Here is a 25,437-nt window from a genome sequence, read left to right as displayed (position 1 = left end):
CTGGGGATAAACTGGGTTCCTGAAAGTCTCTGATCAGAGCCCTCAGGATGTCTAAGTAAAGCTACAGAGGAGAGCTCTCGGTCCTTTAGAGAAGGACTCGGCTTTATCTCTCATAAGGGAGAGACCGAATATTCCTTTTCCTTTTCCATTTGGTTCGTTTTCTCTGTCCGAGAGCAGCGGAAGTCATTAGGAGCCTTGACATCAAGTATCTCTTGTGACTGATGTTAACGTGCCACGTGGTCTGGCCTTTTCAGCATTCTGTGCATTGACAGGTTTGATTGATTACCCTTCCCTTCAGAGGGGGACCCTGCTAGTGGAGAAAGAGCTGCCCTCTTGTTTATTTCCCTTGCCAGCCTCTAGGTAATTTCTGAGCTGTTAGAGCAAGGAGTGGTGAGACAGGACTCCTTTCCTAGTTCTGCCACCGACTTTCAGTGCAGCTCCCGGGGAAATCGCTTCACTTCTCTGTACCTATCTTTCCACCTGTCGAATGAGGTAAAAACATACCTTCTTCCCAAGGGTATGGTGAGATCACATTAATTAATGTTTGTGCTTTGAGAGCCTCCATTGTAAGATGCTACATATGATCCCATGCATTTACAAGGACTCCTGCTATCCGGTACCCATACGATGGATGGGACCAAGAGCATCCTCTGGAATCCTAAGTAGGGAAAGTCGATAGGAGAGTTTTTTCGCAAGGTTATGAAAATAGAGGCTGTAAGGCTGTCGCAAGCCCTCCAAGCCACTAGATGGCCACATTGCTTCACACACAAATGAGCTGACGGAGGAGCAGCGTGGTGCATTATGAAATATATGTACATTTTAAGACAGTTGAAATCCTTGACTCTCGGGGCTGCGTGAAACGGTGTTTTGCAACGTTATTTGCAGTTCTAGTTCTTGTGTTCCATTTTTAATGAGACGTGTCACCTAAAGCAAAGTAGGAAACAAACCAGACCCAAGGAGCTAACCCCCTCCCTGCCCGGCCGTTAACACAAGCACATCACAACTACTGATGGTCAAATCTTTAAAGGTTCGGTGATATAGTCTGAGCACAAGCTCTCGTATATGTTTCCAAATATCTCCTAGCCTCTTGGCTTTGCAAAACTGGACTGGAAATCTCCTGAGATTTGTGTGTATCCTAGCTCCAGCAACATCACTATTCCAGCTGTCCTCAGGGCCGCAGCCCTTCTGTGGTATTTGCACACTGTGCAATCAGTGGGCTAGATCCTCGGCAGGTGTAAATCAGCGTTTCTCCATTGAGAGCAATGCTGATTTATTCCAGGTGATGTTCTGGCCCAATTGGTACCTGAGTGGCTATTCATCCATCTGGTCAGAACGGGCAGCTCTGCATCCGCTGGAAAGACCACAGGACAAGACAGGGTTTGGTGTCTGAACTGTCCTTTCCGGCTCTTGTTGCAGCCGTAGAACAAACCTGTTTGTTAACATAATTGAAAATGAATGGCTAGAGAGAAGCCTGGCTCCGAAGCCCAGAGGCAGACACTAAGGATACGCCTGCACGGCCGGTGAGGGGTGTGATCGCACCTCAGGCTTGCTTTAAAAGAGGTAGGTCGGGTTCCGGAGCAGGGAAGCTGCAGCAGCGCTCACAGTGTAAGCTCACTCCCTGCCAGGAGAGCTGCTCCGGGACCGGAGCTAGCAGGATGAAGGCTCGCTCAGGTATATCTGCTCGAGTTGCAGTCATACCCTGAGATTGCAGCACGGACCCACCCTTCGACAAAGTCCAGACCCAGGTTTTGCAGATCCGGCCCCACCACTATGGCAGTTCTCCTTCTCTTCGGTTGGCAGTGAAAGCTCCTGCTGCGAGCACGGTGTCAGACCAGCGTATGGTGAACTAGCCCCGAGGTCCTCAGCTCCTCATCCCACGTTCTCCACAGTTAAGCCACTCAACCTTCCATTGACTTCCAATCCCTCCTTCTCCCTGACAAGAGGGCTGGCTGCCTTCCTTCCTCCCTGCTTGCCCCCCAAAAGCACCCCAACCTTGCCTGGAGGGGAGGGTTGAGAACCAGTTTTGTGGAGATGCCATCTAGGAGCATGGGGTCAGTGCAGAGAGGGATTCTTTCAGACTAGAGATGGCACACGCTGAGCCCCCGAGCCCCTGGAAACCCTTTGAACCCTGTCACCCCCAAATACCACGGAAGGTTCATAATTTGACCTTCAACTAACCTGTCCCACTGTGTTTACATTTCATGCGCTTTCTGATACCGAGGTGAGCCCAGTCTGCAAATAGACCCAGAAATCGAGAGGTGGATGAAGACATGTGCAAGGCCCCAACCCCACGGTCAGAGGGTCAAAATGATTCTCACCTAGCTACAGGCTCCTCCTCTTGCCCTACATCCTGAGCATTCTGCCCTGCTAGGTGGGACACCCCGGTTGCTCTCAGTGTCTTTGACCTGGGTTAGGCAGGCCTTGGAACCCTTGAATTCTGGACTTCCCCAAAGTCTGCTCATGTTCAGATCTGAGCTTTCGGGTTCCGATGTCTCTTTAATCTGATCATTTTGCATTGTGAAGTACCTGCCTCCCGCCTTATCGCAGTGAATATCGGCATTTTATCTCCCGCTTGAATGCGGCTATTTGTTAGACTATCCAGTCATTTTCAACCCTAAAGATTTCATACATTATCTTTTCATTTCCTGCCGGACCAAGGGCTAGAACGTCTGCCCCAGGAAGGGAGACGAGCCTGGGGTCATTGCGGTATCCAGAGTCAGCCGGGTTTGAAGATAGTTTTGTTTCATGCACTTTCATTGTGTTAAATAAAACTGAATAAGAAACAAAATGGAACACAGGCGGGGGGAAAAGAACCCCTGCCTTTCTGTGACTGTTAAACAGGTGCTCTTCTTTGTATACGTTTGGTTACTAGTGTAACACACTCCGAATGACACATTTCCCAGTAGGCAGAAAGCTGGTTGTCATGTCAACACTTGTAGTTTATTTGTGATGGCTGTCCCTCTCCCCTCCTGCCTTCTGTTTTGTGACTTACCAGCAGCAAATTACCCAGTGTGTGTGAGGATAGGAATATCCAACTGACGGTGTGGGTGAATGTACCCTGGCGAAGGGCTTCTAAAAATACCACCCTACACGCATTCCCACTGCTCTTCCTGTGCTTGGCACAGGAAAGATCTGCAAAGAGTCATGCCATGCAGGCTGGGATGGTGCCATCTGTGGATGACATAACACCATATTTATCTTAGATGGTTGTTTTTGTCCACCTGTGTTGGGGTGTGCACCCCACACCAGCCCTGATGGGATTAACGAGGGCCTGAGAGGCAAACTGGGTTATCTGGCACCAGCTGCTAGAGGGAGGGCCAGGGTTAATTAAGAGTGAAGCCCAGCTGGGGAAGGACTGGGCCAACGCTATAAAGCCAGGAGGCTGCAAGCAGAAAGGGGCTTCAGGGGAAGGAGGCTATAGTCATTCCCTATGCCAGGGACAAGGAGGAAATCCAGGGGGAGACTAAGACGTGAGATTCTGCCCTGGAGTAAGGAGTCTAGCAAGAGCCTACACAAGAGTGAAGTAGCCATGGGGTGTAGAGTGGGCTCCTGTGGTAAACCCAGAAACAGGCAAGTTACCAGAAAAGAGACGGGTGCAGCGAGCAGAAGGGAGCACTCAATATTGGGAGAGCTACTTTCCCAGATCTAGGCACAAGGAAGTGCACAGTGAGTGCACATTGCTGGAGTGGAAATGCACTACTCCATCTTTTATTGCTGTGAAAGTCTCAGTGCTGTGACTGGAATGAGTGTGGCAGTTTTTGTTACCCCTGAGTTTCTGGTAGCACTGCCCAGAACTGGCAATGTATTTTTCATTACAATTAAGTTCCTGGTGCAACTGCTCAAAACCAGCACTGCAATCTCTGTAACCTTGAACTTCTCAGTATCTCTGCCCAAAACCCGTTCTACAGCCTATTACTCTGATGTCTCCAGCGACACTTCCGACAACAAACCTCTACTAAAGGAGTCTCTACTACCTGCAGGGCTTTTTTTTTTCTTCTTTTGCAGGTAATTCTGCTTAATATTCTCCCTTTCATTCCCCAGGGCTCCTTTCCTTCTTGCCAGAGACTTTCAGTAGAGCTGTGTTATGGAACCTGGAACTTTGCAAAACCCGGCCAGTCTTGGGTTTGAACATGGAAACACCATTAGTTAAGTTAAACAGAAACATCAATGGGGTTCCAAGAATCTTCCATAGAAACACAGAGTAAAACCTTTTGTTGACTCGGAAAAGGCAGAGACCCTGAAACTGGCAGCAGGCTTTCAGGGCCAAAAGTTCCTCTGTGCAATACTTGGAGCTTTCCCAGCCGCGACAGATTTATTTGAGCTTTCCCTTTGCCATTTTGGGTTCAAGCCAGCTGGACCTTCCAAATGAACCTCATGGAGTATGTAGTGGCTTCACATGGTGTGAACCAAAACCATGGCATCTTGTTCAACTCATTCATTAGAAACTCTATTTTCTCCCATTTTAAATGTCCTCGCTTTTTGTAGCGAAGTCTACATGTACTTGAAAATCAGGTGCATTAAACTGTTTCTGTCTAGAAGAAACGTGCCATCATTGCAGGCCCAGTGCTGTTTTCATTTTGTTCCTCAATTAGGGTTTATTGAAAGCAGTTTAAAAGCCAACATTTCATGTTGGGTCCGTGGCAGGTAAGGATTGCTGACTATGTGACAGTCAAGTTTACTTACATGGCTGGTGCAATGTTTGCTTTGTAAAACCATCTGTGCTGCTTCGAGTACAATGACACTGTGTATAATCAAATTCGGTCCTATCAGGTACACACCCATCTAGACACACATGACATAAAGAACACTGTGCTCTTCTAGGACACTTTCTATCCAAGGATCTCAAAGTATACTAAAGAATTCAGCCTCATATCTTCCTCCTGCTTGGCCAGCTTTTTACATGTGGAGAAATGGAAGCAGAAAGAGGTGAAGTGAGTTACCCAAGGTGACACAGACAGTCAGGAATGGCCATATAGGGTCAGACCAATGGTCCATCTAGCCCAGCATCCTGCCGTCCGATAGTGGCTAGTGTTAGATGCTTCAGAGGGAATGAACAGAACGGGGCAATTATCGAGTGATCCACCCCCTACTGTCCATTCCCAGCTTCTGGCAGCTGGATGTTTAGGGAAACTGGGAGCATGGGGTTGCATCCCTGACCCCTCTTGACTAACAGCCATTGATAGACCTATCCTCCAGGAACTTATCTAATTCTTTCTTGAACCCAGTGTGACAGAGTCAGACTAGATGGCTACCGGAGAGTTCTAGAAGGCCAATATATCAGCCCCAGGCTCAGCAAGTCCCTTTTCCCCTCATAGCTGAGCAGGGGTTATTTCCGGTTAATTAACACACCTGGAGCCAACCAAGGCCCCACCTAGGACTTGTTAAGAGCCTCCCCTCCAGAGAAAGGGTGTGGCTGGAGTTGTGAGAGTGAGGTGAGCTACCAGAGGATGTGAGCAGGCCAGACACGGTCAAGAGCCAGGAGGGTTTAGGAGAAGGAGCAGAACACTGGCAGGAGAGAACCCTGCAGGTACAAGAAAAACCCTGCCCGAAGAGGGCAAAGGACCTTCCCAGGCCTAAGGGAAGAGACCCTGCCAGAAGGGAAAGATTGAACTGGACATTTGGTTTGGGCACTACCACGCCCAGTGGGGCTATGAGGAGTCAAGAGCCTCCCTTGGCAAGGAGGCCAGGTAGGACCCCTGTCCGAGCAGGGTACGGACATTAAGTCGAGGGGCACGGGGAAGTAACCCAGGGAAGCTAGCAGCTTTCCTGAAGCCACAGCATGAGGCTGCTACTTGTAGGGTTGGGGCCCAGAGTTGAGGGCCCGCCCACCCCATACTGGCCATTCACTGGAGGGGCAAGAGCCCCAGCCAAGAGGCAAGGGCCTGTGAGAACCAGAGACAGGACCGGGAGCCAGCAGGGAGCAGCCATCTTAGAGAGGCTGTATTACCCTCCCCCACCACTAGAGGGTGGAAGAACACTAAAAGATAAGCAGCTCCCTCACCTACCGCTAGAAGGAAGCACTGGACCCACCGAGGTAGTGGGAAAGCTTGGTCACACCAATTATACTTTTGGCCTTCACAACATCCCATGACAACAATTTCCACAGGTTGATTGGTGCTGTGTGAAGAAGTCCTTCCTTATGTTTTAAGTCAGGTTGTTTTAAACCTGCTTCCTATTAATTCCATTGGGTGACCCCTGATTCTTGTGTTATGTGAAGGGGGTAAATAACACTTCCTTATTCCTTTTCTCCACGCTAGTCATTTTGTAGACCTCTATCTGCTCCCCCCTTGATTGTCTCTTTTCTAAGCTGAAGGGTCCTGGTCTTTTTAGTCTCTCCTTGTATGGAAGCTTCCATACCCCTAATCACTTTTGTTGCTGTTCTCTGGACCTTTGTGTCAGAGCCTGGAATGAAAACCAGCGTCATTGATCAGGTCACGTCATTGCTCTCTCTTAATTGGTTCACTGGCTTCCACTTGCATCGAGTTGAAGACTCCTGTGCATATCTACAATGCCCTGACTGGCTCTGTACCGGCTTGTCTACATCTTAGGTCAGTCTCTTATTGCATTTCCCTCCTCTCCAGTGCCTGTTTAGTCATGTACCTATTCATATGGGACCTTCCCTGTAATATCTGATCCCTCTATATCTTATTCATGTCCTTCTCCTGCTTCCAGGCCTTCTTCCAAGCAGCACCCAAATCATGGACCGAGGTTCCAGTTCCGGTGTGATGGCCCCTATCTTCTCCTATAGAACTGCTTCCTAAAGGCACTGAACAGCTCCTGAGATAACATAAATCAGGATGGCTCTATTGACTCCAATAGAGCTACTCCGATTATTCCAGGAGGTGCACAGAAGTGAAAATGTGTGTGCATTGAGGAGGGAGAAATATAGATTTGGAGCCTTTATCTAAAGCAACGCCTTTCTTTGCATCTATTTTTATGCCTTCTAGACTGTAAGCTCATGACTGGGGCAGGGACTGTCTCTATAGGTACGTACTGTAGAGCATCAAGTGAATCATCAGCACTTCACAGATGATCACAACTACATTTATTATTCGGCCACGGCCACCCAAAGGACTTAATGAATAGATGTCCTTGGATTCAGCAGCTTGAGGGTCTTGTTAGACCCCCAGCCACGCCCGGAGGTGCAGGTAGCACTTTGTGTCAAGTGTCTTTGCCAAAAAGGTTTGCAGCCTTTTGCGTTGACCATATAGTTGCCCATATCCTTGTCCTGTTGGCATTAGACCCGTGCAGTCAGTGCACAAGGGGTTGTGTGTTAAAACTACTCAGACACTCCAGCTGGTGCAGAATGCAGGGGTGCTTCATGCCAAGAGCATGTCTTGCATGAACTCTGTAATTTGTGCTAGCTGTCAGTTAACTTCTGGGCCGGTTGTAAGTTTTGTCATGACCAAACCCAATATCAATTGGTTGCTGACCTCCTCTCTCCCTGGGGGATCCCGCAATAGCTGGGATTAGCCAAGAAGCTTGAGCCAGTGGCATTCTGGGTTGAACAGAATATGGCAGCATATTTCATATGAAAGGCTAAACCATTGGACTGGTTTCCTTCTTCTGCCATCATAGGCTAGATCTGCTGACATTTGGGGTACACTGCAAGGCTCATTTATCTTCCCAGAGCTAGGAGAGGTTGAGGGTAGGTTTGAATAGGGGTATGGAGTGGACAGAAGGAGAGAAGTCTGTCTGGGGGCGGGGGATAGGAAATCTTTTTCTATGCCTTGGGGGTTTAATGAGGTGGGTTTTTAAATGTGTTTATAAGGAGTATATAGGGCCTAGACCTGGATAGATGTGGGTGCAGTGCTTTACATAGGGACTGGGATTCCTTCCTGACCTAATCAGGTGATCATTTTATGCCCTGAAGCATGAGGATGGCACACCCATTTAACTATAGCATCCAGGATACTGTAACCAGGTTGAGATTTCCATTCTGTGCCCTTCTTTTGAGCTACTTATACAGTTTTCAGACAATGAAGTCCTGGACAAGACTTTCTCATGTGTGCCTGTGCTCCTCTTACAGACGCCCACTATATAACCTGTCGGATCCAGGAGTGCTCGGAGACTACTAGAAGCGGACCGTTTTTGCGCTCCATCGACACCAACTCACTTGTTGTCCAGGATGAATATGTCTTCATTCAGGTACATTGACACAATATGTGTTGGCAATGGGAGGGCAGGCTGGGACTAGGTGGATCATGTGCTTTACAGCAAGTTTTCTTCTGCCTGGAGGTAAGAAGAATAGATTTGAGGTAAGGCACGGGGCTGGAAATCAGAAGGCCTGGGAAGGATACCTGAGTGCCACAGATTTACTTCATGGCCTTGGGTAAATCAATTGATCTCTCTCTGCCTCAGCTTCCTCATCTGATATGATGATTCTTACCCACCTTACAGGGCAGATTGTAAGGTTTATTCATTGATTATTGCAATATGCCGTGAATTTCTCAGATGGAAGGCACTGTGGAGGTGCAAACTGTTGTTATGGTAGTCTGGAAAATGCCATGGTGCTACCAGTGACCTTGATAGAGAGAACAGAGAAGGAGTAGTGTCCGGTGAAGACAATATTGAGTGAGTGGCCATTTTGGCAAATGGAAGAGTTGATCCAGGTCTTGCAAGTCAAATAAGGAGGGAGGAAGCTAATGGGTCAGACAGGAAATTGGCTTGGAAGGCAAATTTAGTAGAGGTGAAGGCAGGGGGATTTGGTTAGAGAGGAAGTTATGAGGCAGAATCAGAGTGAAAGGAGGTTGGGGGAGATGGATGACTGATGACCACTCTGTGGACGAGGAGGGGAGAACCAGGAGGAGGAGACGGAACAGTCCCATCTCTCCCCAGCATGTTCCTTTGGAAAACTCAAGAGAGTGCTAGAGAATGGCCACCATACAAGAGAGCGGCTGCAGAGGACGTAGCGTCCAGGTGTGGGCCAGGGTTCAGGTTTGTGTGAGTGGGAGAATTGAGCAATGAAGACCTTGAGAATGGGGGTGGTCTTAGATCATAGAGTTTAAAGCCAGAAGGAACCACCAGATCATGTGGTCTGGCCTCCTGCACATCACCATTGCCTCACAGCCACTCCCACAGCCATGTCACCAACCAAAATTTGACCATAGTACTACAGCCCTCAGAAGACCAAACTATTATGTGCCACAGGCAGAGAACAGGAGGTACTGAGGTGCACCAACACCTGAGGCCCCTACAACGGCTGGGAAATGATTTTGTGAGGTATACCCAGATGATCCAAGCAAGTCTTGACAGAGATGAAGCTGATGTGTCAGAGGGAGGAATGGTGGGGATGGGAGTAGGATGAAAAAGAAACATGCTTCCCTTAAAGAGCTCTCTCTTTTTGCAGAGCTGGGTTGGTGGGCTTTTGGGGTTTGTTTTCTACACAAAACCTGTGCAAAATTCCTTCTTCTATTGAAAAAAAAAAGTAGCTTTTTCAAATGATTGTTTAACTGAGGAGATCACTCGCTCGCTCAGTGCTGGGAACAGGGTACAGCTCCTTTGATGTTTCTATTACTTCTGCCTCTAGAAAATATCCTATAGAATCTAAATAAGCTATGTGTCTGCAGTTGGAGACACCAATACGTATTTTGGTAAATTTGGTAAGCATCTACTGTATACCAGACCACTGAGAGAGCCTGCATTACATTAGCTTTTTATCTCGGCAGCCTAGAGAGTTCCAAGGCTTACAGCACGTCTGATAAGAGTTTATCATTCCATAGCTCTCCACTGCACTAAAACAAGACACGAGATGTTGAACTGTTTGTGCTGGTGATGGGAAATCCTGCATGGTCTGAGCATGTGTCTGCCTTAAATTGGCAACTACTAGAAGTGGAGCACTTGGGACTCAAATTAATAGTCACTAATTATTCCAAGTAAAAATATTTGGCAAGACTTTAAATGAGGTGTCTTAAATGTACTTTACTCTGCGTTTCATTGAGACTTAATTGGCAGATTTCTTTTTTTTTATTATTATTTTGAATGTTAAATAACTAACAAATTACCATTTAAGGACGTGCTGAGTTTTAACAGCTGCATCAGAGATATGTGCATAGGCTGTGATTCTGATCTAACTCTACCCCAGAATGAATCTGAGTAACTCCACTGAGATATAGATACAGATGTCAATTAGTGTGTATATCTATCCAGATCTCCACGAGTCTGTATCATTAAGCTAACAAGATCGGATCCTCAGCAAGAGTAAATCTGTGTAGCTTAGTTTACCCCCAAATAAAACAAATAAGATGTTAGGATGCATAAAAAACCAGTTGGAGACTAATATGGAAAATATTATAATGCCATCAGTGGCTTGCCCTCATCTGGAATGCTGCATGCAGTACTGACAACTTTAAAAAAAGAAATTGCAGAATTAGAAGAGTTGCAGAGAAGGATGATGAGAACGATTAGGGATTTGGATAAACGTTAACATGAAGAGAGATTGAAATGAACCAGATTGTTTAATGTAGCAAGGAGATGAATAAGAGAGGATACGAGAAACATATACTATGATTGACTCAATTAAAGAAGGAATGGCCAGATTCTAGTTGTCGTTCATACAAATTAAACAGCAACTGATCACACATTGACTGAACAGCTATCGGGTTGATCTGTGCTGGTTATAAGGTGCCTAGCACAGTCACATCTGAGCTTGAACAATTATGCATGAGTTATATACTGAAGACAAAATCCTGCCCTCAGTCACACCTGTGGAATCTGATTTAAATTTAATAGGGTTACTCTGTTATAGCTGAAACTGGAACTGGATCTTTATTGTATGGCTGATAACATTATCTAAAAATGACCCTTGGCAAAACAAAAGCCATTTGCGGAAAGAACCCTCAAAATATATTAACATTATTTTAACATGCTTCAGAGTAACTACTTTCAAGTGGGTCTGTGAGTCATCAGCTGCAACATCACCATTAAAATCAGTGTCATTTTTTCCACTCCATCTCCATCAAGTCGAGAATGCCTATAGTTTTCTTCGCTGCTCAGTCCAGCCTTAGAGATGATCTACCGCTCTCTGTCAGATTTGGATTGCTGATAATTACTTGGGCTGCTGTTGTATTCTCCTGTGTAAAGCTTACATTGTAAGCTCTTAGGGGGCAGAGACAGCCTTTTTCTTACACCAATGCACAGTGCCTGGCACTAAGGGGCCCTGATCCCTCTTTTAGATCTCTGGGAACTTCCATAATGGAGAGCTGACTTGAAATGTGTCTTGTTCCCCTGGAAATAAAACCATTTTAAAGGAAACTATTTTTCATTTTCATCTACATATTTCCCAGAATTTTTCAAGTGGTCAAGAAGTGAAGTCTTCAGCTTTCCAAAAACCGAGAAATGTTTGTTTTTTCAGCAAAACCCCCAAATACTTTAAAACGGAGATTTTTCTCCTGACAATTACCACTTAGCTGAAGAGACAGGTTTTGGCCATCCTCCCTCCCCAAAAAACCCCCCAAAACGCAATGAAAAATTATCTACCAGCTCTAATAATAATAATAATGTACTTTGGGATGTGTAGCACAAAGGTTCTAGTTTTCCTTGATGATGTGCTGCTAGCCTATCAGATGTGTCCTGCTAGTTTAGCTCATCAGCTAGTTAATAACCCTGTGCTCCCAATCTATCAATATTTGCAGGTGGTCGGAGGCGGGGGTGGTATTTAGAGCTTTGGACCAGAACTTGGTCATTCTCTTTGAACCAACCGTAATCCATGAGCGTTGAATGACAGAGAGAGGGCGGGGCAATTGGATGCGAATTGGGTCGTTTTAAGGTGGTAGGGAGTGTTGTGGGTTGGGTAGCCCCAAACACAATGGGCTAATGTGGTTTGAATTCTAGTTTAGACAGGATTTTACAGGGCTGCAGAGGGAGGAAATAGGTGGGTGTCATCCTGGATTAGAAACTAGAGATGAGTCCATACCAAACCCCCAGATCCAACTCCCTCTGAACTTTGGGGAAGTTTGGCTCCTGATTTGAACTTCGTGGTAGGGGACTGTTCTCTCCAGTGGGCCAAACCAGTCCCCTGGAACTGAACACTGTCCAGTGCTGGGAGAACTTTGGATCTGAATGTGGTAGCAACTCTCAATCCTCGATCAGAAGGGATCGCTGGTCGCCTCAAGATCTGCTTCATTTCCATGTCATTTTGGAAGCTTCCTGCACCATTAACCAAAGGGACACATGATGGTGAGCGATAAATTATTATTATCCCAGCCTTTTTAAAGAGCTGGACCACAGAATCCCTTTCCTCCTTCTGCCCATGTGGCATATTTTTATTCAGCTGCTCAGAGCATGCAGGATGAAATTCAAATGGGGTTCGTGTGGCAAGCTCCAGACGGCACAGACACTGCCTTGTTAATCTTTGTTATTGTCTGTCACGCTGTCTCTCCTGCCATTCCCCCTCATATTGTTTTGTATTCCATTTGTCAGTTTCCTGGGCACCTTTGAAACTGGGCTTTTCAATCTTGGCTCCAGTTTTCCCCAGATCAAATGATTCTGTGATTGGTGGCTGCTCTGAGCACCTGTATTCACCTGCCGCATCAGTAACTCCTTCTAATCAATAGCTGTTGCTGTGGTAGCGGTGTGACTTGAGAACTGCTGCTGTGTTGCCTGCTCTTTTTGCAGAGGATGATGGTAAGGGAATTAAGACAGAGATGTTAGGGACAGCGGGGTAATTAGACTGTGGCTAGCATTGCTCCTGATTTAGACTGTGTCTGTGGCTTTATCATTTGTGAGCAGGGAGCAGTCACTTTGTCATTAGATGTACGGTGGTCTGATGTCAATTGATGTTTTTCTAGATGACCGGATTCTGGGCAGAATATGTGAAATTTAGGGCAAAATTCTCCTCCCCTCTCGGCACTACCAGTCACTTATCTAGTGGGATGGTGATTAGGGCACTAGCCTAGGATTTGAAAGGCCTGGTTTCTGTTCCCTGCTCTGCTATATACTTCCTCTGTGACTTTAATCTCTCTGTGCCTCGGTTCCCCATCTTGGAGGAATAATAGCACTTCCCTGCCTCAGAGAGGTGCTGTAAGAATTGTGACTAGGAGCTTGTGATAGACTATATTAGGAATGCCGCACTCAGGGCAGACTGCAAGAAATCGGGCAGACAATCCACCCAAACTGGTGGTTTATTCTAGAATTAGACTCACGGAGCCAGTAACGAAAGAGCTTCCGTAGTACTACACAGGCTAACCAGAAGCCAAACATAGTCCCCTTTTAGGCATTCCAGCCCTTGGCTCCGACCTAGACAAACACATCTAGTATAGTGGGAGGTTATTGAAAACCTAATTCACCAAATGTGAGGTTCTTAGCAATCCCAAAGGATCAGACACTTACTCCAGGTCAAAGTGTATTTCAGATCTTACCCAAACCTTACCCACGCTGTCAACCAATCCTTAGTAAATTAACTAAAGATTTATTAAAAGAAAAGAAGATAATTATGAATGGTTAATAGATCATATACATACAAATGGTTGCAAAGTCCTTATATTGTGTTTGTGGCAGTGATGGAATAGACTATTGGCTTGCAAAAGTCTCTCTGGTAACTTGCAAAAGATTGGAAGTGCCTCAGTCCATAGTTCAGGATTCCTTTTTAGTTGTAAATCCACAGTCCAGAGAAATAGAGCAGGAAAGAGACAAAATGGAGATCGCTCAGATGTCTTTTTATATCCTCTGCCATGTGCCTGGAAATTTACTGTCCCAAACAAAGCCCACAGCCCAGGTGCATGGAAAACTACCGGCTCAAGATGGAATCTAGGGTCACGTATCCTTATCACATGCCCCTACATGTTTTGCTAAATTACAGGGGGTGGCCATTGGCTCCTCGCTATCTGAGGCATCATCAGGAAGAGCTATCTGGATGGGATGAGATTCTTCAATCGCCCATTGTGAGACTGCAATGTCCTTGATCAGCCATCAACACATAGCTTTCTAGCCCTAATGTAAATTCTATCCGGCGGGGTTGCCACCCAGAAATACAACACATGTGTAAGATACAAGCACGCAGCCAATATTCATAACTTCAGATACAAAGACAATACATGAATATACATAATCATACTTAGCAAATCGTAACTTTTCCATCGACATCTTACGTGACATACTTAGTACGTGACTTGTTGCAATTGTATAACAGTGGTAGCAGCAATGATACAAATGGTCATTTTTCTTATACACCGCATCACAAGGATAAACACATTAAAAAGATTGTGAAGTGCTTTGAGATCTGAACAAATTTTGCATGCTAACGGCCTGACTCTCACTTAAAATAGTTTTCCACCATTGACGTCAGTAGAGTTACTTCCACTGTTATCAGTGAGAGCAACTAGCTCTGGAATTTCCACAGCTGAAATTCTGTGGCATTATTCCTGCCACCAAATGAATGTGGCTTGTGCACTAAAAAGATCTGGGTAATCCAGTTGCTCCTCAGTGTGGATTTGAGAGGAAATGTCTTCTCCCAAGTGTTGTGGAACCACTTCAGCCTTCATTTGAGTAAAGAAGCCTCCATAAAATATGTAATTTGTTCACCACTCCAAAGCCAGCATTTATGCACAATTACTATGCCACACTGTCTGTGGGAACTCTGACAGCTCCTTCTGGCAACTGTGGATAAATATTGGTTAAAAATGTGGATAATTTTCAACAAAAATGAAAAAAATGTATGTTGAAACTTTTTCATGAGGGGAAAAATAGATCAATTTCCCACTTAGTTCTATAAATTAAACATCTAAAAATAACTAATAAAAATTGCTTATTATTATTGTGTCTTTGAATGTCTGGCTCTGATTCAGGAAAGCATTTCAGCACGACTTCAACAGGACTTAAGCGTGCGCTTCAAGTTAAGCGTGTGCTTAATACTCTCCTGAATGGAGATGCTTTTCTGAATGTAAGCCCGTGTTATCAGGTGAGCAGAGGTTGCCCCCACAGTACAGTTGGCATGGGCTGTATCTGTTATGTGGCTACCTGATGTCATCTCCCAGGATTGTCAATGCAACAACTTCAACAAGCAACAAATTCACTTGCAAACAAACAGGTCTAGCCTTTCATGGAAGAGAGGGAGGGATTTTTTTTTTATTATCATAAAATCTCACAGCAATGAAAGTAGATGGGGTGGGGAGTTAAATTTGGATTTCCCAAGCCTGAATTGCTCTCTCTATTTTCAAGGAAGTTAAATACACCATGTTCAAATATAAATATACTTTTTTCCTTCTTTTTTTTTTTAACTGAGAGACAAAAGGTCTTAACAGAAATCAATCCACACAATTTATTTTTAACTTCTCCCTCCTTAGCTGGGATTGATTTTTATCTTTGCAGTCGATGGCAGAGAAAATGTCTTGGTGGGACAATGGAGTTTTCTTTGACTTATAGGGTCTGGTCTTTGAGACTTCTATTGAAGAAATCATTAAAAGCTTATTATGAAGCTAGTAGGATGAAGATGTTTAAATGATTACACCGGTTTTACTGGTGAATAATACCTGCCAGAGCTGTTCTTCTGCTTCTCCCATTTAAAATGTGAAACAGAGCTCCAAAAGAAGTACAAGAGTCCTAGAGACGGGAGAGAGTGCATCCTACATGCTAGTTAAAACCCTTCATAAAATGGTGCTGTAAAGGAATAGGAGCAGTGGATAGTCAGGTGCTTTCCTGTTTGCTGACGTGTGTACTTCCGTGTTCCGTATACTGTTTCATCTTTACCATGCCAAATATTATAGAGTCTGGAACTCAAAGCTCAACAGCTGTTGGGTAAAAATTGATTAACTTTTTCCTTTTTTGTGTCTTTTATTTTGATTCTAGGGGGCTTTTTAATCTGTAGTTTCTTAGATATCTCTCTTCCTCCCTCAACATGTCTGCAATATCAACTGCATTTGAAGCAGGAGATGTAAAGTACCTGGCAGACTGAAAAATGTTTCCTCGGATATCCTTTGGAAGGAGATTTAATGTGTACAATCATGTGTGTTTCAAGTCAGTTTCTGTACAGAGAAATTGCACTGTTTAGGGATGTAAGGCTGCCTGTGCTGACTGTTTGATGTCTTTGGTGTAACTGAGTGCATGGTTACTACAGTAGTTGCCATTACAATTCAAGCATTTTACCTCTAACTACTGCACAGCTGTATCTGAACTGCCCCAGCTATAGTTTATTCAAAACAGGGAGGACAGCATCTCAGGTGTTACGACTGTGTGCTAAATGCTGGGTTTGTGCTGGCAAATTCCTGCTGGTGAGTCCCATCCTGTAAAGTACTGAGCACCTTCAACTCCTGCTGACTTCAGTAGGAGTGGCGGGTGCTCAGAACCTAGAAGCATTAAGCCCTTTTGCGGTCTACAGTATAGATAATGTATAGCACATATAGATGCATACATACCATGAAGACACAATTCCATACTAAAGCAATCAACACAGCAGCCTTTAGGCTTAATATAGCATGATCCCACTATGCTACAGGAACACAAGGAATGACTAAAATTACAGCAGGGAGCTGGGGTGCCAGAGCACCGGCCGGGAGGGCGCACATAGGCAAACAGTGCCATTGTAGGCATTCTCCCACAGTTTCTGAGCTGTGGGTTTTCGCCCCCTCACACAGTGTAATTTCATCACTGGGAAGGGCTGGCTCCCAGTGATCAAAAGGCAAGGGGATCCGCTGAAGGCAATAATTCTTAATAAACAGGTGTCCAGTGACATATTCTAAAATAAAAGGCAAAGGATGGCTGACAGAAGGAAGCTGGGAGTTTCATTTTATAATGTAGTAGTTTCTTGTCCCCGTTGTGCTGAAAAAAATGTTGGGGCAATAGGAAACTACCCTATTTTGATACCTAACTCCCAGTGAAATCCTCTCTGTCCTGTCCTCTCTGTCCTGTCTTCTCTGTCCCGCCGAACACACCATCTGTACAACGTCTGTCACTTCAGTCCAGCTTGTCCACTAGACAGATGTCCCTTCCCCATTGTCATGAGCAACTCAGCTCTATGATCTGTGTAGAGGGAAGGTCTGCAGAAAAGGACCTGGGGGTTACAATGGATAAGAAGCTGGATATATGCCCTTGTTGCCGAGAAGGCTAATAACATATTGGGCTGCATTAGTAGAAGCATTGCCAGCAGATCGAGGGAAGTGATTATTCCCCTCTATTCGGCACTGGTGAGGCCGCATTTGGAGTATTGTGTCCAGTTTTGGGCCCCCCACTACAAAAAGGATGTGGACAAATTGGAGAGAGTCCAGCAGAGGGCAACAAAAATGATTAGGGGGCTGGAGCACATGACTTATGAGGAGAGGCTGAGGGAACTAGGCTTGTTTAGTTTGCAAAAGAGACGAATGAGGGGGGATTTGATAGCAGCCTTTAACTACCTGAAAGGGGGTTCCAGGGAGGATGGAGCTGGGCTGTTCTCAGTGGTAGTAGATGACAGAACAAGGAGCAATGGTCTCAAGTTGCAGTGGGGGAGGTCTAGGTTGGATATTAGGAAAACATTTTTCAGTAGGAGGGTGGTGAAGCACTGAAATGGGTTTTAAGCTGCAGCTTGAGAAAGCCCTGGCTGGGATGGTTTAGTTGGGGTTGGTCCTGCTTTGAGCAGGGGGTTGGACTAGATACCTCCTGAGGTCCCTTCCAACCCTAATCTTCTATGATTCTGAGGTCAGAGGATAGAGTGGCAGAGGCTGCCCTGTCATGACTGGGATGTGGGCGGGATGGCTTGGCAGATGGGATCAGGCTTCAGGCCTAGTGGTCGAAGCTGGAGAGGGAGCCAGGAGTCAAGCCAGGGGTTCAAGCCCGAGTCAGGGATCAGGAGTCAAGCCAAGGACCAAACAGGAATCAGGAATCAAGCCAGGAATCGGAGCCAGAGAACAGAGCCAGAGTCCGAAGCAGGGAGTCAAAGCAAGGTCTGTTTCAGTAACAGGCCAGGTCATTTCAGGTTGCTCAGATAGCTTCCTGGAACTCCCTTTATGCTTAAATCATGTGCCAGAACCCATCAGAGTTTATGGGAGGGATGCTGCCAATGGGGTCTTCTGTGGTTGGCACTTCCTGTGGTGCTTAATCCCGCTCCACAGGGTTCATAGCAGACAGATTGCAGCTCTGCTGTGGTTGCAGGTTGGCAGTGTGGAAACTTCAGTCATTCAGAGCCCTCCAGACCTGGGATCTAGTCCTACAGATCCTGACAATGCCCGAAGATCAGGAAACAGCCCCTTAGCAAGGCTGTGTGACTGCTCCTCTGCTGTGCAATGCCCAGCTCCAACCATTGCTTGGCTACTAGCATGTGTGTTTTCCTTCCGCATTTCTGCAAATTACCTGAGCGTCTGGAAGAGGATAGACCCCCTTTAGGCCAGTGGTTCCAAGCCAATGTGGAGCTGTGACCTCATATTGTTCTAAAATGCCACTTGTAAACACAAAGAGGGGTGGCTACTAAAAACTACAGTTCCCAGCATCAAGGCTGTAGGAAACAAAATAGAGCATTGCATGCTGGGTTCTGTAGTCTTTGAGAGCCACTTCTGTCTCCTCGGATTATAGTGGAACTTTGCATACTGGAATCGGACTGCCACGCTTCTTTAGTAAAACCAAAGTCAGCTGCATTTTTTTTCGGTCCCTAGGATCCTGTCAAATGGCCTGTGTAATTTTTGGTTAAGCAACATTTCTTCTGCGTGAGGCTAAAAAAAAAAACAGGGGGAAGAAAAACCATTTCTTTCAATGTAATATTAGTGTGCAGGCGTTTAGTATTGTTCTTTTTCACATTACAGAAAATTCGGAGCTGATTGGATTCCATAGTAATTATTGCATAATTCCGTTTACATGCGTGAAAGCCTTCCAGTTCTGTTTACATGCGTGAAAGCCTTCCCGTTCTTACGTGGCAATCAAAATAAATAAAACCAAGAGCAAACCAGTCCTACAATAGAAACACAAGTGAGAAAAGATTTGAAGAGGAGGTAGAGCCAGGCCTGGAAAAGGGAGGAGGGAACACAAGTCAGGAAAGACAGATGTGTTTAATAGCAAACACATTGGTTCGAAGGAATCATTTCCACGGGCCAGCATCACAATTAAACCTGTAAAATAGAAATCCAGAAAATTAGATTAATGACCTGGTCATTAGCAAAGGAGAAGGAAAAAGACAAACCCAGCTAATTCTGTGCTGAGCATGACTGATGAGCGTAGAGCAAATAATTGGGTGACATTCATCAGCTGTGAAATAAAAAGCGGTGTTGGTGGGAAAAGCTATAATAATCTCCTGGATTTACTCTGCCAGTGAGTTTGTTTATAGGAAAAAGAAAAGTTCATCAAAATAAATTAAAAGGGGCCTCCCGACATTCATTCACTACCATAGTGATTACCAGATTGCATGAATGCTGATCATTTTTGGGACTCTATTAGCATGCCTGAGACTTCCCATTAGCTGGCTTTGTAGGGCTGCTACCTACAGACCACAGTGGGCCCTAGTTCAAGTTTTTGCCACGGTGAAATGCCAGATACAAGATTCAAAGGGAATCTAGCTGATGCAGAGGGGACTGCCCTACTTGTTCAATCCCCAGTTTTGTGGCTGGTCATCAGTTACTGTAGCAGACACCCTAGTAAATTAATTATTATTATACTTTGTCTGTTATTGACCTGAAATTACTCGCAAGCATTGATTAGTCCTCAAAGTACCCCTATGAGGTACATACAGATTGTTATCCCCATTTCAAAGAGACGGTAATGACTTGCTGAAGGTGTCCCCGCCATTCAGAAGAGCAAGGAATTGAACCCGGGAGTCCTGACTAGTGGTCCCCCAGTCACTGTGTGCGTAACTTCTCTTTGATCTGTGCACCACAGTAACCAGCTGATGTTGGAATCCTGGGCCAGACCCTCAACTGGTGCAACTTGATTTACTTGTGTGGAGCTACGCTGATTTACACCATTTGGGGATCTGGCTCATGCAGTGGAAGGCAGCAGCATGGGAAAGGGACGGAGAAAGTCTAATGTGGCCTGAGGAATGAGGAGAATGGCTGTATTAGGCTGGCTCTGTGCAGTTGATACAAGATGATCTGATAGTGAGTACAGGTCTGAAAGATGCTTTTAAAATACAAACTGAGAGTTGAGTAGCCACCCACTCTGCTTTCTCCAGGGTCATCCTTGTTGTGATGGGGGTGATGGCCAGATAGATAGCAAATGGGTCCTCCTGAAATAACCCTCATGGCCCTTGCACCATCATCGCATCAGGAGGTAATGGTATGGCGATGTGACTTGGCCACTCTTGAGTTTCTCTTGAATGACCAGTTTCTATTCCTGAAGCTGCCACTGCCTAGCTATGTGATCTTGGGGAAGTCATAGAGTTTACAACCAGAAGGGCCCACAAGACCTTCTGTATATCCCAGGCCATTAAACAACAGCCAGTCACCCCCATACGAAGCCTGGCAGCCAAAATTAGACCAAATTATTACAGACCCCAGGAGACTAAACTATGAAGTGCCACAGGACAGAGAAGAGGAGGCTCCGACGTGCACCAGTGCCAGTGTCACTTTACCTTTCCGTGTCTGTGTTTGCCCTCTCCTCTTTTCTGTGTCTTATTTATTTAGACTGTAAAGTCTTCGATCAAGGGCCTGTCTCTCACTGTGTGTTTGCACAGCAGTTTGCATGGTGGTCATTCTGTTATCTTGGTTGTGCCTCTAGATACTAAGCTATTATTAATAATAACAACAAACGCTTAAAAGGGAGAATCCTTGTCTGGCTGCATTTCCTAAACCTTTTCTTTTCTTTTCTTTTCTTTTCTTTTCTTAAGTTGTCAATGGAAAAGCCTCATTCTGAGCTGATCAGATAACAAATTCATATGCATCATGACCAGTATTACCAGGTCCTTTGAATGACAGATTCCCTAGAGGAAAATGCCACCATCTATAGATGATATAATTGCTGAGACTGTAATTGATGCCATAGTGATATACTATATAAGCTCATTCTGAAATATCACTGCCAGATATAAAGCAGAAACACCTGTGGGGGAAATCTATGTCCTTTCTGTTTGCTTACTGGAAACTTCAAAAGCCAGTAGTTCATGTTTTGTGTTATAAAAGGAGTGTTTTGTGTATTGTATTATCTAAAGATCTGTAAGCTTGCTAAAGCAACAGAGAATGGAAAGTGCACTGATCTAAGACGTTATTGTTAGGCCTGGACCAGCTCCGAAAAGAACCTTCGGTGGAAGAATGAGGGACAAGTGACAGGTATAAAATCCAATATCTCACAAATGATCAGGGCTAGGATGAATGTCACATACCACTGAAAAGCTGAGAACCTCACTTAATATCAGTGTATGGCATTTATACCTAGCCTTGAGAGTAGTGAGCATTCAGTCCATAAGATCACATCATTCTGATTACTATCATTTATTTCCCCTGCCTTACCTTGAAGGCAATGTGATTTCCAAGAAACCATTGTTTCAGCTGTATAAAGCACCTGGGAGCTTTGAACCCAGCTTTCAGATGGCAAAAGAATTCATGTGTCTTGTTTATTATTTGTATCACAGTAGCCGCTGCCCAGACTCGCAGGTGTGTCTGCACTGCCGTCTGGAGATGCAACTGCAGCACAAGTAGATGTATCTGAGCTTGAGTAACAAGAGCAGTGAAGCTGTGGCCGTGTGGGTGGCCACCACCCATGTGGCTGTGACATCACTGCTATTGTTATTTAAGCTTTGATTTAGACTGTCCTGCCCCCATCCATGGCTAGCACCATATCCGTTGTTAGAATCATATCAGAATCGAAGTGTGGGGAAACAAGATGAAAGTTGGAATAATGTGATTTGAATAAGTCATAGCTCAGGCTTTCCAGGTCTGGAAATGCTATACAAACGTTTTCAGCCCCTGTAGGCGTCTCTGAGCTCTGCTCCTGGACCAGTGAGCTGGAAGACAAGCGACTGAGACCTGCTGGGGGTGTGCATTCAAAGGATCTTCAGTGTCTGTCTTTTGTATTTATACAGGTGACGGCTGGCGGAAGAGCAAATTACTATGTGTCGTACAAAAGGGAACCCTTCGCTCAGATTAAATTGCCCAAATACTCACTACCAAAGGTAAATATGCCTATTATCAACATAGTCCTGAGATGCACAGCATCTTAAACATCATAGACGAGGTGCTGTGGTTTGTTTGTTACATGGAATAGTGCTATAGGGGAATTCACTTCTGCTCATTGCTGTTTGCCATGGTCAGTCAGCCTCTGAGGATTGATCCAAAGGCTAGTCCTCCAAAGTGCCTGCTGATGTGTGTTCCCCTTCCTTACATTGATCAGAAGGGCGTTGGGAAACACAAGAAACGATTGGGAATGTTTTCTTGCCCTTCTGTGACACTCACAAAAGCAGGGAAGAATATTTCAAAGTGAATTCACCCATCTACACTCTGAGAATGTTGCAGCCAGTTGGGAGTTAGCCAGTTAGAGCCAATTATAACCTGACCAGCCCACTTCTAACACCTCTCACAGATCTTGCTCTGTTCTTCGAAGATGGAGATTTTGCCTCTTGTACGTGCCTTGTGAAGCTCTGCATTTCATGGGCCATACCTAAGAGGATTAGAAAGCATGAGCCATGAGGAAAGGTTGAGAGAATTGGGCATGTTTAGTCCCGAGAAGAGATATCTGAGAGGAAACAAGATAACAGGCTTCGAATATGTAAGAGGTTGTTATGAAGAGGATGATGATCAGTTGTTTTCCATGTCCACTGAAGGTGGGACAAGAAGTGATCAGCTTAATCTGCAGACGGGGATTTAGGTTAGATATAGGACAAACTTTTGAAGGGTAGTTATGGCCTGGAACAAGTTGGCTCAGGAGGCTGTCAAATCCCCATCATTAGAGGGTGTTAAAAACAGGTTAGACAAACACCAGTCAGGGATGGTCTTGGTCTACATGTCGCAGAATGGGAGGAAGGACTAGATGTCCTCTTGAGGTCCCTTCTGTCCTTCTATGATTCTATAATATAAGAGGAGAGAAGGGCAGGGGGGAGTGGCCAGAATACCATGGACTTCAGCAATCTCCAGCTGCTGTATGGTTGCTGGGGGACCATAGCCGTCTAGTGCGGCTTAGCTCACCCTTAGGCTACATCTGCACAACAACAGAGGGCGTGATTCCCCAGCTCACAACCACATACCTGTGGTAGCTCGATGAGAGCTTGTGTGAGTATAAAGTGTAGCGTAGCTGCGGTAGCACGGCCAGCGGGGGCATGGCTTAGCTGCATAGAGCACAAACAACCTCAGTCACATTTTACCTGTGCCTGGTGCAGGGAAAGAACTCAAGGAGGCATGATTGGTCCCTAACAGCCTGCAGCCCCTCTGCACCAGACACTGTGTATAAAATAAGCGGGCCCTTGGAATGCTTCAAGCACCCAAAATCACTGCATGACTGATAGTCACTGCTGAAGAGATGTCTAGTACTGAAATGTTCTTGCTTTGTAGAAAAGCGGGGGGTTCTTCTGCCAGCCCTGTTCCTGGATTGCCCCTGTCAGCCCTTTCATCAGAACTAAATTCATCCAATCAAGGGGAAAAAAGCAACAGACTAGCTTCCTCAGGTTGTAATAGGGATTCTTTGGTGCACCGTGTGATGGGCTGGGCGAACAGATTAGGAGATGCCCTCTTGGTCCTGGTGCAGAAAGGGCACATGTCCCATCTCAACAGCAGCGGAGGATTTGCACCTTGTCTTCCACGTATTGAATCTGAAAAAACCCACCCTGGACTCCACGTTAGCTCCAACCAGGGTGGGATGTGCGTGGCTGTCATCACAACACAAACATAGTTTCTCACGGCCGTTCTTCAGTAGATTGGAACAAACAGCTTTTTGAGACAGCTATCACAACACTGGGATGCCTCATTAAAACCTGGGAACCCTCCAGCTATATGTCCTAGAGAAGACGTGTCTATGCGGCCGCTTTATGGATTGTCATAAAAAGACGTCCCCGTGCTAATACGACAGGAGGCGTGAGAGAGAAGCTGCATTACTATCGATCTGCTTTATTGGCTGATGTTATCATGGATTGTTGGTCTCTGTGTAAAAGGGTATGGGGCTGCCCTGTGATTCTGAACTAATATGCTATATAAAACCCTGACGGCTTTTGTCATTTTAAAAATGGAAACTGCTTTTAAGCAAGTTGTCACACCAAAGTCTTTTAAGAAGCAGAAAGCAGTCTAGTTTACTCTGCCTTTGGGCATCAGTACAATCACCTCTTGCAATAATAACTGTTCTGTCAGCTGTTGATTAATGAATCCTGCCAGAGATGTATATTTGTTCGGCTAGCGCTGTAGATAATGCAACATCTCCACTGCCACTGGTCAAATAGATGGAGTTGCTGGGGTGATTTGCTTTATTCTTACACTGCTTTGTCGGTCCGTTGCTGGAGTGAATGTAATAATTTTTAGTGTTCAAGGAATTAAAAAAGTTTGGTATGAACCAAGCATCCTAATTCAGATCTTGCTGTCACTGAGCTCGGTGGCAAAGCTCCCATCGATTTCATAGGTGCTGGCTCAGACCTCCGAGGGGCAGATGCTCTAAAAGCTTCTTGCCTCATGTCATTCTGAGAGGCTGCAAGAGGCTACCCTGCCACAGCCCTATCTAATCTTCCCAAACTTTCCAAGATTCAGTTGCAATCTGTGTAGGAAGGGCATATTAGATTGATATTCTCCCCACCACACACACACACTCTCACCAACCTGATTTTACAATAAGCCAGCTGGGATACTCAGTCACCCCACTCTCAGGATATGTCTACATTGCAGCTGGAGCTCTGATTGCTGCGGGGTAGGCATAATACCCATGCTGGTTTTAATCTAGCTAACGCTGCTAGCAGTGAAGATACAGCAGCACGGACCTCAGTGCAAGCAAAGCAATGTGTGTACCTAGCCAGGGCTCCGGGGGAACTTGGACAGCCCGAGTTGCAATGAAGCGCACGTTGCCCCGGCTTCACTGCTCTTTTTAGCCATGCTAGTTAGAATCAAGCTAGCCCAGGTCTGCTTACTCAAGTTGCACTCACATGTTTGACAGCAGTGGAGACCTACGCTCAGGTAGATTGCCTTATGGTTTCTCCTTCTTCTTTGGACGTATGTGAAATACAGTGTGTTTGTGGAGAAAAAATAAAGTCCCAAAATATCTGTGCATGAGGTATTCAAAGTTTTTTGATGCAGAAGTAGAAAAGGGAATTAACTGAGGTTCTCTGGGATCCTGGGGAATTAACTTTCCAGAGATTTAAAATAGACACATTCAGGCCCCCGCTTTGCTACAATGATATTGACAACACGAAAAACGCCATAGCCACTAAGGTTTCGTCTAAACCAACATTTCATGTGTGGCAAGCTGGGCTGTAACTCTACGGCATACCAGTGACCATGCCTTAACTGTCCCCGTGGACCCAGCTGTCATGCATTAAAAGTTCCCTGGTGTGTTTTAATTTGTCTGCTTTGAAATGTGCCCTAGGGAAATGTAATGCATGGTACCTGGGTCCACATGGACGATTAGTGCATGGTACACTAATGC

The 25,437-nt window shown here is 45.4% G+C and overlaps 1 protein-coding gene across 1 annotated transcript in view; it reads left to right on the top strand.

Annotated features, from left to right (window-relative positions):
* Window positions 1–25,437, top strand: part of SORCS3 (sortilin related VPS10 domain containing receptor 3) — a 429,816-nt gene that overhangs the window by 319,485 nt on the left and 84,894 nt on the right. The window contains exons 7-8 of the mRNA XM_067537027.1: window positions 8,030–8,148; window positions 21,908–21,997. Coding sequence (XP_067393128.1) covers window positions 8,030–8,148; window positions 21,908–21,997 — 209 coding nt within the window. The remainder of the gene's footprint in view (window positions 1–8,029; window positions 8,149–21,907; window positions 21,998–25,437) is intronic.

The sequence above is a fragment of the Emydura macquarii genome, unplaced genomic scaffold, assembly GCF_026122565.2.
Source record: "Emydura macquarii macquarii isolate MOO-44397 ecotype Brisbane River unplaced genomic scaffold, CSIRO-AGI_Emac_v2 contig_3692, whole genome shotgun sequence".
Lineage (NCBI taxonomy): Eukaryota > Metazoa > Chordata > Testudines > Chelidae > Emydura > Emydura macquarii.
Note: the sequence above shows the minus strand (reverse complement) of the source record. Positions and strands in the feature narration are given on the sequence as shown.